The 18,078-nt window shown below is 36.4% G+C and overlaps 1 protein-coding gene across 1 annotated transcript; it reads left to right on the top strand.

Annotated features, from left to right (window-relative positions):
• Positions 1 to 673: 673 nt before the first annotated feature.
• ADAMTS1 (ADAM metallopeptidase with thrombospondin type 1 motif 1) lies at positions 674 to 17,180 on the top strand. The gene is made up of 9 exons (XM_034428316.2): positions 674 to 3,607; positions 6,419 to 6,765; positions 7,387 to 7,519; positions 9,134 to 9,301; positions 11,625 to 11,911; positions 12,554 to 12,737; positions 12,821 to 12,993; positions 14,641 to 14,816; positions 15,067 to 17,180. Exons 1-9 carry the CDS (start codon positions 2,998 to 3,000, stop codon positions 15,803 to 15,805), a joined length of 2,817 nt encoding a protein of 938 aa, XP_034284207.2. The 5' UTR covers positions 674 to 2,997; the 3' UTR covers positions 15,806 to 17,180.
• The last annotated feature ends 898 nt before the right edge of the window (positions 17,181 to 18,078 follow it).

Genomic DNA, 18,078 nt, shown 5'->3' with positions numbered 1-18,078 from the left:
TTTATTAGACAGTCCAGCCATAGGCTGGTTACCAAATTTATAAAAATATGCCTCATGTACCAGGTAATTTATAGCATAATCCTTACCTATATATGTATTATAAGTATATTCTGATTTAATTGGATCTTGATTTCATGCTTACATAACATTTAGTATTTTAATACCAAAAATGTATCAGTATTTTCATTCATTTTATAGTTTCTTAGATAATATACATATATTCACTTTTTTTTTGCAAAATACTGATAGCAATAGCAATAGCACTTAGACATATATACCACTTCAGTGCTTTACAGCCCTCTCTAAGCGGTTTTCAGATAAGAAAAATATTAACACTTCCAAAAGAAGTGTTCATAGTTGTAAAACATTAGGAAACTCATGGTTTTTAATGCTTTGAGTGCCATCTGGTGGAAAAAAATATTTTAATTTCAAAATAGTTTTAAGGTGGTCTGTATTTTTTAAACTATCAGTATAGTATTGAGGTTAGATAGGGTACACATGATCATAAAGTATTTGATAAGTAGCTAGTTTGCTGAATTTTCAATAGGGAGATAGATAATTAGATTGAAACTAAAGATATACTAATGCTAGTAATTTTAAGTTGTAAAATACCTTTTTAAGGAAAATCTATATACATTGGTTCAGTTAGTAGGATATTTGCTAGGAGCTGGGCACCAAGCTTGAAAAGATTTGCTTCATATTAAGGTATGCTTATGTAACCACTGAAAACCATCTTTATTCATTTTGGATAATATCCTACAGAATTCAAGGTACTACTTTCAAGCAAAAATAACAGGAGTGGGTTTCACCATTTTTCCAAATTAATAAATTAACACAAAAAATATTTGTTCTAATCAAAACTCACAATTTTATAGGTGGCTCTAGGAAAATAAAAATGAGACATTCAAATTTGAAATAAAATTCTATTTCTCTTTTCTTAGACATTACACAGAATTTTTAATGTTTGCTAACAAACATTTTTGGAAGGAATAAATCCAGCATTCTTATATTCGAAATGTTTGTGCTGATATAAATATACATTATGAAATAATTCTAATTTCTCCCATTAATGCTGTGTGGCTCAGTGGATAAAAAAAGCTAATAATCCTCTAGATTTTGCTTAAATATATTATTCTTGTCCAACAAGTAATAAGCAAAAATAACAGATGAACAAAACTTGTATCTAATGAAATAAAACTGAGAGAAAAGCTTGACAATTGAGATGTTCAGTCAAAGGGTTTTTAATATAGTGCAGATTTTTGGGAGGAAGGAAAACACTGTTAAAGTGATGGAAAAAGAATTATAATGAAAGAATGGAAGATAGATGATTATTGCATGAAAGACTGATTTATAACAAAAATACCCATGCAGGAAATACTAATTATACAACAAAAACGCCCCTATATATATATTCAACTGTGATGCAAGAATAGCCATGGCCTTTGGAACTAGGGAGCAAATCCCTACAGGCAGATGGCAACAGTGAAACGTGGTCTTTGTACAAAGGCCAAATGAAAAAAAAAACCACTATGAATATTACTCTCATGTACAGATGATGCAATATAAAACTTTGGAACCAAAGCATTACTTATTCCAGACTGTCTGGGGGAAGAGTCTTTATCCTAAGTCTCTAGAAGCCTATCTTAACTGGGATGGGGGAATGCAGAAACCATGCAATCAAAACAGAAATCCCAAGCATGATGCATACAAAGAATTAAATGGATTAGCTGTACTACTAGAGCTCATTTGGAAAACTGTACCTACACAAATGTTTCTGCTTAAGTTACCTAAAAAGAATATATGTTTCCAATTGTATGGGTATGTAAGTCTATATACATGCAGGCCAATATAGTACAGTAGGTGCAATTAGAACTATAAAGGAAAATAACCTAGAGGTAACTTTCTGCTTACAACTAATCAAGGTCTCTTGAGTACATGCTATTCTTTTAAACTAGTAAGTTTCTTGGAACCAAATAATAAGAGCTTTGTTTTTAGGTCCAAAACGGAAAGGTGTAAATATTGTGCCTTGATTCCCCAGTGCTTTCTTCTAGGTGAGATGAACACAATAGAAAGTCACTTCATGTGGGTGGATACCTATGAATGCAGGGCATGCAGTGCCCTCACGTTCACCTGTTTTATCACTGATGTATATTGAGCAATTGTGCTACTATGGCCTTAGTTTTAGAAACCTTTCCCGAAACGTACAACGTCCACCTAACGTGTAAAATATCTCGTACCCTTTTCATTCGTGCTCTGCTGTCCTAAAAACCTTGGCTCTCAAAAGGGCTTGGAATAGTCAGGGCGGTGGAAGGAAAAGGGATCTGGCACAGAACTGGATGGAAGGGATTCAAGGAAATCTCCCTCTCCTGGAAAAAGAAACCGCAGCAGCTCCTACGCGGAAAACTTGAGTTGCAGAGGAGCGTGAGCTGTGCCGGGGGGGGGGGGCGGGGGAGAGTAAAAGAACTGCCAGGCAGGGTAGTTTTGGGGGAATAGTAGCGCGAGCGGGTAAAACCGAACAGCTATTCCCCCCCCCCCGCGCGCCAGCTTCGGGCAGTCTACGGCTGATCGCCAGAAGAGAGGCGGGCAGGGGCACCGTTGCCGCGCTGATACGCACAAATGAGCTCAAGCCGATTCCCGCCTCCACGACAGAGGGGGGGGGGGGGTAAGGGGAGGGCTGGACGTTCTCCTTATAAGTGCAAGCGCGCGTTGCCTTCGCTCCCATATCCGAGGCGAACAGCCGAGGCTCGCTTATCTCTAGTTCTCCTTCAGGACTTTGCCGGTGAACTCAGGGCGCGGAAGGAGCCCTACAGCGCTCTTATCCGCCTAGGCCGTTACAAGCAGCGCATTTAGGCTCCGCTCTAAAGGGTTCGACAGACATTCTGCCCGGTGCTGCTAAGGCGCCATTTGCTTGCCATTTTCAACGTTTTCAAAACTCATCTCCTCATCGTAATTCTTGTTTTCTTTTCCTCTCTATCGCCTCGCGAGCTGCGGTGCAGCATGAAGGGAGCGAAGGCATGCCTGGCGCTGAGCACGCTGTTGCTCTCGCTGGGTGCTCGAGGCGGCTCTTCTTCGCCCCGAGAGGAGGAGCTGGTGGTGCCCGTGAAAGTGGATTTTGTCGGGCGGCAGCGAGCGGCCGGCGAGCAGTTCTATCGCTTGGACGCCTTTGGCGAGCGCTTCAGTTTGGAGCTGAAGCCCGACGACAGCTTTTTAGCTCCGGCTCTGACGTTCCAATATGTTGGCAGCCGCCCCCAAGGCCGGAGGGAGGAAGAGGAGGCCCACCAAGCGCTCGGAGCGAACTTAGCCAGCTGCTTCTATTCCGGCACGGTCAATGGGGATCCAGCCTCGGCCGCAGCGCTCAGCCTCTGCGGGGGAATCCGCGGCGCCTTCTACCTGCGCGGCTCAGAATATCTCATTCAGCCGGCCAACGTCTCCCAGGCTCCAGGAGGGGAGCAGCCACAGCTCCACCTCCTGAGCCGTTCTCGGCGGAGCCCCGTCCCCCGTGTCAGCGGTACTAAGTGCGAGGTGCCCGACTCCAGCGAAACTTCGGCCTCCAAAGGGCGGCGGCACCGAGGGGAAAAGCAGCAGGCGGACTACGCGACCCGCGCAGGTATTACTACTCTCCCTGCACCGCACCTCTTCGTCGCCCTTGTCCGAGCAAGGAGCTTAGCTCTTAGGAGCAGCAGTGACGATGCTGCGGGGCACGCATGCGCCCCAGACGCACAGTTTTCAATGCGTTCGGAATGGTCCAAAAATCACGTTTCGACATGCTGCTATTGGCCACTCTAAAAGCTGAGGTCATAAATGGAGGCGTTAAAAAAAAAGTAGTACATTGATCTGAATTTCATGGCTTTTCAAATTGGAAAGTGGTGAGATTAGGGGAGGTATTATTGATTCAGGGTATCTACGTTAAATTAGCGACTTCTCGAATCCAGCTATTTGGAGGGAGTCGAATAATTTGATTGCAATGGACAGAATTTCCCAATAGTCCCAGGTTAAGAATTTATGAATGGGAGCAAATCCGGTTAAATACGTGGGATTAACTGTGGAGATTCTCACTCATCCATGCCGTAGTTGTCGCAAAGGTGCTTTTTCAAGAGGCAACTGGACTTTTTTGTTATTCTTTGAAGACGTTTCGCTTCTCATCCAAGAAGCTTCTTCAGAGCTGAAGAAAAAGCACCTTTGAGACACGTGGGATTAACGTTTCTCTATAAACGCAGGAAGATACTTAAAAGTGGAGAAATCTGGGGTGTGAGACTGCCTTAGGCTAAATAGTATTTGACATAGGACGATTAGTGAAAGACATTTTGTAACAAACATTTCGGAGGTTACTGGTTGATGACAGCTTGTGCATATCTACTCCAAAGTGGTGGTTCTGGATCTGTATTTTGTGAGATGCACCTAATAAATGAGTTTATAATACCTATGCATTAAGGAAAATGTAATCAAAACAAGAATGCCCTACATGGAAAATGTGTGTCTGAATTTGTTTCGCATGGCTTACTGAATTCACCTAGTAATCTGGATTCAAATGGTGCAGTGTTTCATATATATGGTCTGGATTCATGGTAAACTGTAATATGATTAGCTGGTTTATGGTTTAGTTTGTCAAATCAAACTTCGATAGTGTGAATACTGAAACGTATAGCTGTTTAAAAGTAACATGAAATACCCTTGCAATCAAAGGGATATATTTTCTGGCTGAACATTTAATATCTACTTAGAATTCCACTGAATTTAAATGCAGCAAAAGAAAGAATACATAAGATTCTACAATTGTTATATTGTCAGGCAAAGAGCAATTCAGTTAAAACTTGGTTTGCATGTCTAGGTTTACAATGCTGTACTCACTTCCTGAAAAAATTGATAAAATAAAAAGTGCATATATTCTTAATGCAATGGACAACCCCCCCTCCCCTTAAATTAATGTCTGTAATCTTACACTGAATGTGCAACATATTTATGTTAGTTTTGGAGTACATTCTGTGGAATTGCTTGGGGTTTACATTATCAAGCAAGTTTGGGATTTGGGAATTGCTTGGGGCTTACATTATCAAGCTTTGGGATTAGGTTGTAATTTATAAATAAAAATATATCAGATATATTAAGTATGCAATTTCTAATCAATTTCATGGTATGTTTCACTAAAATTTAGGCTGATATCTTAATTGGGAAATCTGGAGTTATTTCTGCTCTCTAATTACTTTCAGTTCCATTGGTGAGAATCAGTAGCTAGAATCTAGGCCTAATTGAATATCCTAAGAGGATTTTCTCTATTATTTCATATTGTAATTTCCACAATGTTATGTTTTAGATCTATTATGTTTCTTTAATCTGATGCCTTCTATATATATATATTGGATTTCAGCTTCCAGAATTGATAGCCATTAGCCCTTCTGCCTTGGAATTGAAATAAATATTTGTAGGATACTAGCTTGCAGAATACTTGCAATTAAAGATGTGCAATATTTACCAATCTCGGAACAGACAGTTCTGAAGATCTTTATGCTGAACCTCATCTAGATTATGCTATTTGGTGCTGATTCAAGGACAGTCCACTCTCAGATCCTCTTGAAATCAACTGTTTATTATTGTATTTGGCTTCCCATGTAGCTATAAACATAAGATATTACTATATAGGATTTGTATGTGACAACAAACATGTTTTTTTATGGGAAAGCATATCTTTCAAGTACTGTAATTCCTTTTTAACAGAGAAGTCTCTTTCAAGTTGAACTGTATTCTTGATTAATTCATGAACACATTTGTGTAGTTACCTCAACAGCCAAATAGAAGTGGTTTACTACTCCCATTCTTCCAGGATGATTTTTTTTTAAGTTCCCAATCAAATGATGTCCCTGAAGAACTCCTGTCCAACTTCAGGCTAGGCATGGCTAGGCATAAACCTTGCCAGACCCAGACAATGGGGCACCTACATAACTGAAGTACTTTTAGTTGCAGCAAGTTGAAACTCCTTTCTATTTGATTACTAAACAGGAACTGGAAACTGGAGAAAGAAAGTGGGAGTATTTCCCTTTCCATACCCTTGGGAAATGTTGGATCAGATCCAGGCAAAGTCTTTCATTTCAGTAATTTTAATATTTAAGGAAGATGGCTGTGAAAATGTATTGACAGCAGCAAATGATTCATGTTGAAAATCCTCAATGGAAATATTTCTTAATAGGCAGTCTGAGGATTTAACCCTTTGTAGTAGGGTTAACATTCATTAATATTTTTTAGTTGTTTTTTTTTTAAAGTTTTATTTAAAATGGATCAAAAAGAATGGGCTGTTTAGATAATCTTTGTGATTCCTATTCTGGCTTGGCAGTGGTTGATGATTATGATTTGCCAATTGTATAAATACTGTTGGGAAATACTGGTAATATATATTTCTTACATTTTGCTTTTTTTTTTAATATAGAAAATAGACATATAAGGAAGAAAAGATTTGTGTCGAGCCCCCGCTATGTGGAAACTTTGCTTGTAGCAGACCAATCTATGGCAGAGTTCCATGGCAGTGGACTGAAGCACTACCTTCTCACACTCCTGTCTGTGGCTAGTAGAATGTACAAGCATCCCAGTATCCGGAACCCTATTAATTTGGTGGTGGTGAAAATAATGGTCATCTATGATGAACAGAAGGGGCCTGATGTATCTTCAAATGCTGCTCTCACTTTAAGGAATTTTTGTAACTGGCAGAAGCAACATAATCCTCCCAGTGACCGGCACGCAGAACACTATGATACTGCAATTCTTTTTACCAGACAGGTAAGGCGAAATACGGGAAAGACTGGATATTTATAGGTTCCAGTTAATGTAGCTTGAACTTTCTTCAATCAATAGATTCAAAAATACTTCTTTTACTTTTACATTTTTAAATTTGAAATATTTCAAAGAGTGTGTCAAAAGTGTGGGTTCTTGGAATGAGCTGATGCCATAAATTTAATTGGTTGCAATTTTAATAGTGTTCCTCATGGAAAAATGAACAAAAATATTTATTGAGTGTTTGATCAGGAAGCTTTATTATTACATGACCATGAACATCCAATTTCTTTCAAGCATTCCGAAGATGTTTCAAGTCTCTCCCTTGACAAATAGTTGTAAAAATTGAGTAGAGACTCTTGTTATTTAAAATGTGAGATAATGAAATAGTTTTCTTAACTAATTCATAGAAATAGTACACCAAATATCTGTTGTAACATGGTTGTAATGATACTGCAGTCATCATCATCATCTGTTCCTAATACTCATTCCATATTGAATGACATTTTTTTTTGAAGACTGTTACGCTCTTTCCATTATGAAAAGGCATATTGCCAAAATAATTTCATTCTGTCAAACAAGCTCCTGACCCAATTAATAATGAAAGTACATATTTTCTTTTTATAGGATCTCTGTGGTGCCAAAACATGTGACACTCTTGGGATGGCTGATGTGGGAACTGCTTGTGATCCAAACCGCAGTTGCTCTGTCATAGAAGATGATGGCTTGCAAGCTGCTTTTACAACCACTCATGAATTAGGTAATTGAAATTCAGGGGAAATTTGTGGCAAGCTTATTTGTTTTAAAAATATGCCTTATCATATTGGTCTGCAGTTAAGGCTTTAAATCAGTTGTTTCTTGCAGTTACCGTGGTCTAGTTCTCACCATGGTGCCTAGGCTTTGCCACGTCAGACAAAAGTATTGGCTTCAGTCATTGTGTAATAAAATTTCAAATGTATGAAATCTAGATCGAGGAAAAACCTTTCTCCTAAACAGTGATTCTCAACCTCAGCAAAACTGGCTGGGGAATTCTGGGATTTGAAGTCCACATATCTTAAAAATTTTGAAGTTGAGAAACACTATCCCAGAATGTCCCAGAGGTGTTTTTTTTTTTTTAATGCATCATCATTCAGGTATATTCCACTTATAGTATAAACCATCAGAAGTCCAGGTTTTACCAACATTGGGACAAAACTATGAGCTAAAGTTTCTCAGTATATGTGAAAATGACTACTGAATATTGTAAAGTGATATTTTTTCAATGGCAAAAAGTAAATTCATTCAGGTTTCAGTGGGAAAGAAGTGGCTGAGATTTTTAAAATACACCCACACAAATTTTGTGTGTTAAGTTGAAACCTGTATATATGATTTATAAACCACAGTTTGAGTTCAGACTCAAAAAAATGAAAAATCTTTAAATTAACATATGGAATAAAAGAAGAACATTAGCTTTAGTTTTTGATATCAGTTCTTACAAGCCAGCATAAAAACTCAGTGCTTAAAATAAAAATAAACATACAATATTATGAGCCGCGATGGCGCAGTGGTTAGAGTGCAGTACTGCAGGCTACTTCTGCTGATCACCAGCTGCCAGCAGTTTGGCAGATCAAATCTCACCAGGCTCAAGGTTGACTCAGCCTTCCATCCTTCCGAGGTCGGTGAAATGAGGACCCAGATTGTTGGAGGCAACAATCTTACCTAAGCAGGGGTAAACCGCTTAGAGAGTGCTGTAAAGCACCATGAAGCAGTATTTAAGTCTAAGTGCTATTGCGATATTATTGTGATAATGCAGTAAATTATTTAGTAGTTTACAATGCAATTACATAATATTATACAATGTATTACATAATAATTCCTGCCTAAGCAGGGGGTTGGACTAGAAGACCTCCAATGTCCCTTCCAACTCTATTATTCTATTCTATATAACAATCAACAGTAGGACAATAATAGCTTCAAACAAATATTGTCATGTCACACTCAAACCAGAATTAGTCTCACGGTCCTCCAAAAAAGCCACTCTTGACAAACTTCCAAAACTCCCATGAAAGTAAGGGCCACTTATGGACCAAAATATTCCATGGAAAGAGACCATCCAAAAGTGAGATATTTAGCATGATGATTGAGGGACTTCAGCAGGATTTCCTTGCTTATTCGTTTTAGATAAGCTTAACCTATCTGAGATAGAAGGCATCAAAGGTACCAGGGCCTCAAACCATATAAATAGATGACAATCAATGGCTTGAATAGAACTCAGAATAAAATATTAACTAATGGTGGTGTTACATAGCAATGATAAGCCCAACTGGTAAGTTCCCACCATACTGCAAGTTTTAATATGTGATGAGTTCATCGCTTTTTTCTCTTCTTTTTAAAGGCCATGTGTTTAATATGCCACATGATGATGCAAAGCAGTGTACCGGTATTAATGGTATAAATAGGGATTCTCACATGATGGCATCTATGCTTTCCAACTTGGATCGAAGCCATCCGTGGTCTCCATGCAGTGCATACATGATAACTACCTTTTTGGATAATGGTCATGGTAAGTTTTAAACATGCTGCTTATATTTCTAACTGAATTCCATTCAAGATGCTGAATTTTAATATTAGAATTAATTGATAGCCTTGATAGTACAGTGGTCTACGCACCCTGTTATTAACACAGCTGCCTGCAATTTACTGCTGGTTCGAATCTCTCCAAGGCTCAAGGTTGACTCAGCCTTCCATCCTTTCTAAGGTAGGTGAAATGAGGACCCAGTTTGTGGGGCAATAAGCTGACTTTGTATAAATATACAAAAGTATGAAGGCTATTGCTTAACGCATTGTAAGCCGCCCTGAGTCTCCGGAGAAGGGTGGCATAGAAATCAAATTTAAAAAAAAAATTGCATTAAAATATTTCAAGTATTTCCAATTCAGTTAGAATAACATTAAATTGCAGCCACACAAATAAGATATCATGTGGCTCTGTCCCAAGAAATTTATTTTAGTCTAGAAGAAGTGAATCATAGCTTCATGGGAAAGAGTAATACAACTGTTAGACCATAATAATAATTCGCATATAAATGGCTGAATCACTAAATATTAGAAGGCTCTAACTTAGAATCATAGGATTGAAAGGGACCTTGGAAGTCTTCTAGTCCAACCTCTTGCCTAGGCAGGAGACCTTATTGGATCCTGGACAAATGACTATTCACACTTTTCCAAATCTTTCCATAATGATCTCTTTCCTGGAAGCATTGGTCTAACAGAATGGAAATAAAATGCCTAAGTGATAAAGCTTGCCACTTGCTTATGTTCAAACATAAGTGGCAATTTAATGTTTGTAATGAACTATCAAAATCTTCCTGGTAAGCATTAATAGGTTACCAATTCCAATATTTGTTTCTAGCATTTCTAAAGTGATAAAACACGTAAGTGTCCAGTTAAGTGTCAACTTTGAAGAGAAGCTTTCAATAATAATGAAAGGAGGAGACCCTCCTCATATGCTGCTACTGAATATATACTGGACAATTTTTGTCCAGTATCTCACCTCCCCTTTTGGGAGGAAGATGATAGAGAAGGTGGTTGTGGAACAGCTTCAGAGAGCATTGGAGGAAGTGGATTATCTGGTCCTTTCCAGTTAGGATTCAGAGCCAGGTGTGGGACAAAAATGGCATTGAACATACTTATGGATGATTTTTAGCATGGGTGAGATGGGAGCAGTGCATCCATCCTTGCCCTACTTGACCTTTTGGCAGCTTCCAATACTAACAACCATGTTATCATTCTGGATTGGCTTAAATGGCTGGAGATGGGCAGCATAGTGTTACGCTGGATTATGACTTTCCTTCATGGCTGATTCCAGTTGATGATAATTAAGGAGGAGATATCCTGCCTTCAGCTGTTATTATGTGGATGCCATAAGTTTCATTGTTTTCTCATTTCTTTCTTTACATCTATATGAGACCATTGGGTAAGCTTATCTATTGTCACAGGGTGATGTATATCTAACTGTATATCTTTACTCCTGGCAAATTAAGCAATCCCATGAATATTTTATCCCATGCTGGAGGGATAAATATTTTATCCCATGCTGGAGGCTGAGGGGACTAATAGGCTTCATCTGAAATTCTACTGATCCTACTGATTTGAGACGATGGTGCTGGATGAGGTTACACAGCTTCAGACAGATCCAATGCATAATATTAGGGTCCTTCTAGATTCACAACTCCTTCTCAGGGAGCAGGTGGCAGTCATGGTTAGGAGGGTGTTTGAACAGGTTCATCTGGAGCCTAAGTTGTGCCTATTCCTAGATCAGCAGACCCTGTTTATAGTCACTCTTGCCCTAGACACTTCCATCTTTCACTACTGCAATGTGCTGTACATAGAGCTGCCCTTGAAGAGTATCCAGTATAGAATGCAATGACACAATCAGTTATATGAGCTCCTTAGACAATATATATTAGAGCTTGACCAGTTGCATTGGTTGCCAGTTTGTTTTCAGGCTATTTGGATATTTATTATTATAGTCTTTTATATTTGTATTTGCTGTTTTTATACTCTCACTTTTTAATCTATTGTTATGCATTGACCAGAATTGTCTTGGGTGAGATGGAAGGTTATATAAATCCGATGAATGAATAAATGAATGAATAATATGCAGTGCTGAATTATGTGGCCTACCAAACTTACTTCAGATAACTTTATATTTGTAAACATTCTTTAAATTTAAACCAGAAACAGACTAAAATTTATCCTGTGAATTCATGGGTCAGAGATTTGAATAAATATATTCTAATTTCTATCATTTTTCAAAGAGTGACACTACAATATTTAAAGGAAAAATAGTCAAAAGTCACAATATGTTTTTTCTTTGTTATTTCCAGGTGAGTGTCTCTTGGACAAACCTCACAAGCCATTGCCATTCCCTTCTGATCTTCCTGGCACAATGTATGATGCTAATAGACAGTGCCAATTTACATTTGGGGAGGAATCCAAACATTGTCCTGATTCCGCTAGCATATGTACAACTTTGTGGTGTACTGGTACTTCTGGTGGAGTGCTTATGTGCCAAACCAAACATTTTCCTTGGGCAGATGGTACCAGTTGTGGAGAGGGAAAATGGTGCATAAATGGCAAGTGCATTAATAAAACAGACAAGAAGCTATATGATGTAAGTCGTTGTTTGCTTGTAGTTGAGTAAAATGAAAAATATTCTGAGTTACTCAGGTTTAATTTTTAATTTCAAAATATTTTTTTAATTTTCCATTTAAAATTTTATGTAATATTTAAAATCAAATAAAAACAAAAATATAGGAAAGAGCTTTATAAAGTGAATAAAATTTTGAAGTACCATTTGATGACTGTTGCAGAAAAATGTTATCAAAACAGTGTTTAAAATTAATTTCCCATTCAGTAATTAACAATAATGAATAAAAATAACAAATAAGTTATAATAAACAGTTATTATATCTGTTTTGGTGATCTACCCTGGAATGATCTACAAATGAGAAAACATTTTGTACCTCAGATTTATCAGAAATACCCAGTATATGAGTATTGAGAAGAAATTTCATTAGATTCAATATGTATTAGTTATGACTAGAAGTGCATAGGATTTATTTTTCTTCACTAGTTTTGAATGGCATGAAAGGGTGTTGCTTTACCTTGCAGGCCTAAAACACTACAGTCATAATACACGTTACGTAAATAATAGGATCATAACTATTTCTAAATTTTATGCCACCCTCCTCTTATAAAATGCTTTTTCAAGTTGTTTTAATGTGCACATTTGTTTCTGTGTTTCAAATTGTAGATCCCTGTTCATGGAGGCTGGGGCTCATGGGAACCATGGGGAGAGTGTTCAAGAACATGTGGTGGAGGAGTGCAATATTCTGTGCGAGAATGTGATAGCCCAGTTCCAAAGAATGGAGGAAAATATTGTGAAGGCAAGCGTGTGCAGTACAGATCCTGTAATGTTGAAGATTGTCCAGAGAATAGTAAGTTTTGCATTATTTTATAAATGCAATTATAAAATAAAACATGAGTCTTCTAAGCCTGATCAATGTCTTTGCAATTACAGGCAAAACTTTCAGAGAGGAACAATGTGAGACTCACAATGATATTTCCAAATCTTTTGGAACTGGCCCTGCAGTGGAATGGATACCTAAATTTGCTGGAGTCTCTCCCAAAGACAGATGCAAGCTGGTTTGCCTTGCCAAAGGCACTGGATATTTTTTTGTTCTTCAACCAAAGGTGGGTACAAGTGCATATCATATATATCAAACACTTTATATGTGTTTGTTAACTTTGACTGCTTGTAGAATTGATAAATGACATTTTCTGTAATAAGCAAAGTAACATTTTACATCCAGACAAGGTTGGACACTTGCTGCCATCAGCTGTGATCATTCTTGGTATTCTAGCAATGTATAGTATAATTACTAAACATTTTACTTCCAAAAAGCACTCAAACGCTTCTGATTTGGTTTCCATTGTGAAGTTAAGTAACAAAACAAGTATAAAAACCTTAAAGTATAAAAAGCTTAAAAACCTTAAAGAGATATTTTTCATCACACAAAATATCAATTGGATTGATAATCTCTGAGGTGGTGGTGCAAAATGCTTCTAATTCAATTTCTTTTAAAATATCCTATTTTAAATTCCAAATCATTATTTCGTGATCAAGTGTTTCAAGCTTGAAGCACTTCTGAAGTAGTTAAGACTGTCCATTTTAGATGCTAAATGAGTTGTCTTTCTGTCAAAATGCAAATTGGGCATTTGCAATATTAACATAATTAGGTTGGGGGTGAAATGTAACCATTACCCTTAATAAATTAATAAAAAAAACAGATTACTATTTGTTTGTTTTATTTTTTTCAAGAGTTGTATTTTTAGTTCTATTTTTAATGCTTCCACACAATTTTAAGCCATCAGGAGTTGCTGTTGCAAGTTGGATGGCCAAATCAATCAATATATAAATATTAAGTTTTTGGTGATAGAAAAGCTAAAACATCCAGATCTTGTTTTGGTCATGGGGGATATAAAGACACCTACTGGGAGTTGTATTTTCCAACCTAGTAAAATTCCCATTTCTTGTCACTCTGAAAAATGTTGACCTTAACAAGATAATTGTTAATTATTTTTTAATCACCTTTTAGACACTTTGCATGCACTTACCTGAATTTTGCTGCATGTTCTCACAATACTTGTTCAGCAGTATGGAGAACTATAAATTTGGGTGGAAAATTCTTCTTCTTTTTCCCTTCCCAACAAGTTCACACAGAATTTTTATTTCAGAATTGTTTTCCCAAGTTGTGCAATCAATCTATTCCTATTCCAATTTCAGAAATATTTTCCATAATTAGTTTTCTTTAGTAATTGCATGTATAACAATATATTGATAATATATATCTATCATGCTGGTTTTTTGTCTAACATGTTTCAGAAGTGTGTTTCTTTTTATTTGATGACTCCTGGACATCTTATTTTGCCATTTTGATTTTATTTGCATTTCCAAAACAAGATAATTTCAGAAATAGTATTAGATTGTCAAAAGTGTACTACAGTTGCTCACTTTTGGTCTTTATTTATACATTCAGCTAAACCATGGCATTTTTTGGTCTTAATTTATTGAATAAACAGGTTCATACAAGTTAAACTTTATAAATAAAGTTTATAAGTATAGTTTATAGATAAACTATAAACTGTGATTCACAAATCGTAATGAAATCATAATGGCACTATATCATAGCCCACATTAACATAATATACAAATCCCAAGGATTCTTTGATTTTAAAATGAAATTTAAAATAGATTAACTGACTGGATTTTGTTCAATATTTTAAAATTTTAATGATAAACTTTGTATAACTTCTAATCAAGTCTTCCTTGCTTTAAAGGTGGTAGATGGAACTTTATGTAGCCCAGATTCCACTTCAATCTGTGTTCAAGGGCAATGTATAAAAGCAGGATGTGATCGTGTCATAGGATCCAGTAAGAAGTTTGATAAATGTGGCATCTGTGGAGGCAATGGATCTACCTGCAAGAAAGTATCAGGAATGTTCTCTAATGTCAGGTGTGTTTTCACCCTACTCGTTACCATGAACATTTTTTTCATTTGAATTGTTTAATGAAATCAGTATAGGAAGCAATGTTTCATATTGTAAATCAACTGCAGGTTTTATGTTAGTATATTATTTTAGTTACAAAATTATCAAGATACGTTACTTTATTATAAGATTCAACCTAAGTTCTTGCCCGTGATAGGAGTCCTTCATAATTAAGAGGTGCTGATATTCAACAATAGCTCTTCTTCTTTCCTGTAGACCTGGTTACCATGATGTTGTTGTGATTCCTGCTGGGGCAACAAACATAGAAGTGAAGCAACGAAATCATAGGGGTTCTCGGCAAGATGGAAGCTTCCTTGCAATCAAAGTAGCTGATGATTCTTATATTCTCAATGGTGACTATACACTAACAACAATGGAACAAGATATTATTTATAAAGGAAATGTTTTGAGATATAGTGGTTCATCTGCTTCTCTGGAAAGAATTCGTAGCTTCAGTCCACTGAAGGAACCATTAACCATACAGGTCCTTACTGTGGGCGGTCCATTTCGATCTAAAATCAAATATACCTATTTTATGAAGAAATCAACACAGTTGGCTTCTGAGGAGCCTTTCAGTAAGACTGAATCTTTCAATGCAATCAAGGAGACAGTTTTATCTGAATGGATTATTGAAGAATGGGGAGAATGTTCTAAGTCATGTGGTACTGGCTGGCAGAGGAGATCTGTACAATGCAGAGACCTTAGTGGACGACCTGCCTCAGACTGTGCAAAAGAACTCAAGCCTAGTGATGTACGACCATGTGCAGACACACCATGCCCACGATGGCAGCTAGGAAACTGGTCATCGTGTTCCAAGACATGTGGGAAGGGTTTCAAAAAAAGGTTATTAAAGTGCATTTCCTTTGATGGTACAATTTTGACACATGAAAGCTGTGACCTTTCAAAAAAGCCAAAACATTTAATAGACTTTTGTAATGTTACACTTTGCAGCTAAACTATAATAGAAATCTAAAGCTATATATATATATATATAAGTATGTACGTATGTATGTATATTCAGACCAAAGCACTGAAATTGAAGTGAGAGGTAGCAACTGTAATTTGTGTGTGGAAATTCAGAATAGAGTCACTCAGATGGGACAGTGCAAATATTATTAGATGGTGTTAAATCATGGTGGAGTGGGAAGGAATCATGTCAGTATGAATAGTAGATAAAAATGCTGGTTTAGTTGCTAGCAAACTCAGAAACACACATTTCTTAATCTTAGTTTTTTACAATTTAAACAGAAAGTATGCCATGGCCAAAACAAATTTAAGGAAACGTTTGCATTCTAGCAGGAATACCATTTTTTTTTAACTTCTGGAAATTTTATTGTGGTACTGATAAAATTCCTTTCCTGATCAAAGTGGGGAAGAAAAAAGGCAGTTCTTTAATTATTGGTCAGGTCTTGCCTACCTCGCATGTAACAAAACCCACAGTATTTAAAGAGACTTTTCAACTATATTTTTCATGGAGAGGCAAAACAAGTAGCCCTGGATGCTTAAAATTCCAAACTTTAGAATGTATTAAAGACATACCTTGCAGTTCAAAGCCACATATTAGCTAGGGAGAAAGAAAGAACTATGCAACATTTAACTCTGTTCCCTTTCCTTTACCATATTTGTTCCAAAATCTAACAGACCTTTGGAACACATGCATAATTTTTATATGAAAGCTAGTTTCTTCATGAAGAAATAATCCTGACAAGCTGCCATTTCACATACAGTAACAGTTGCCATGGTGGTCAGCAGTAACATGCTTACATACGACCTTTTGCAAACATAAAATTCCACTATAAATGGAACATCTCTTATTACAGCTTTCCATATCCAAATGAATTCCAGATGTGCTCAGACAACATAGCCAAATACTATGCTGGTTGGGAAATGCAAGAGTTAACAATCACAAGCTATCTGGAAGACCCTTAAGTTGTCTCATTGCATACAACAACTTTACACTGCTGAAATCACTTGTAAAGCAGGGAAGATTAAGCTGCAGGATAGCAGGTCCATCCACAGCAGTTTTCCAATATCTGCATATTTAAAGTTATTTGTTAGGCTATAGACTATGAGAGAATATGTCTCTTCATATGTATATAGTAAAATCTATTAGAAATGATACATACTTTATAAGTACTTAATTTTTTCCCTTCTGAGAAGGATTATAATTGATAACAAATGCATATACTGTAATGAATGTATTTATTTTTATATTTCTTGTCTAAAACAATTTCTTAAGTTATCGCCTTTTTTAAAAAAAAGACATATAACAAGATAGAGTATTTATGCAATATAATATGTTACTAGAAATAAACTATGAATTTTTGAAATTGAGAGTTTTTATTTTATATAAATTTCTATCATATCTTCATAAGAATAGCTAGTTTGAGTTTATCATAAGGCATATGTTAAGATATACTTTGTACTTGCTAGTGCCAAGCAGGGTTAGAGTAAATTAAGATCTAGATATTCTCGTCCCACTGGAATGCAAATTGTATATCAACTCACCATTAACAGGACCAGTGTTATCATGATCTACCTTTCATGCTTATCTGGATTTAATATAATTCAAATTGAAGTTAAGTAATCTAGTCCTAGTCACATTTCTGTTCCATTGAATTTCATGTTAAATCATACAAGGCAACCATTTGAAATTTAATTGTGTGGTAAACCATTTATTTTTGCCATTTTATAATGAGAGCGCATCTGTTTACCCCATATCCTAAAGTCTCAAATTCTTGCTGTGAATTGTGAAAATTATTGGAACTCTGGTGAAATAGTTCATTTGATTGATGCTGTAAAAAGTGTCTGTGCAGCTGGATTTTAATCTTTTTATATTGCTGTTGTTAAGAAATAAAATTGAAAATCAGATTACATGATAGATGATTGTATAAAACTACACACTCTAGAAACCAAATTTTCCTAAAAGTATAAAAGAATTTCTGGGTAAACATTACTAGGGAGCATACGAAACTCAAAAGGTACACTATTCTCTCATCTTGCTTGAAAATGAACACTTGCTATGATCAGTCCCCTAAATGTAAATATTTTAAGTTATGTTCCATAGTATTGAGGATGACATTTTGTTACTTCCCAAGGATATCTCTTCCTTTTTTAAAAAATTATATTTCAGACAAATGGAAAATCCTTTTGATTGCTCTTTCTTATCCTGCCCTAAATCCTATCATTTTTCACATGGTTGAGTTCACACATTATGCTAACCTATAA

The sequence above is a fragment of the Pantherophis guttatus genome, chromosome 5 (assembly GCF_059756535.1).
Source record: "Pantherophis guttatus breed Tessera chromosome 5, ASM5975653v1, whole genome shotgun sequence".
NCBI lineage: Eukaryota > Metazoa > Chordata > Lepidosauria > Squamata > Colubridae > Pantherophis > Pantherophis guttatus.
The sequence above is the reverse complement of the archived record's forward strand: the minus strand, read 5'-3'. Positions and strand labels throughout refer to the sequence as shown.

Bases quoted from the DNA above. Each gene is read 5' to 3' on its own strand.
- ADAMTS1 (XM_034428316.2), top strand. From the start codon at position 2,998: ATGAAGGGAGCGAAGGCATGCCTGGCGCTGAGCACGCTGTTGCTCTCG. The intron at 12,738-12,820 runs GTAAGTTTTGCA...TTGCAATTACAG, and splicing joins TGAAGATTGTCCAGAGAATA to GCAAAACTTTCAGAGAGGAA. The intron at 14,817-15,066 runs GTGTGTTTTCAC...TCTTTCCTGTAG, and splicing joins GGAATGTTCTCTAATGTCAG to ACCTGGTTACCATGATGTTG.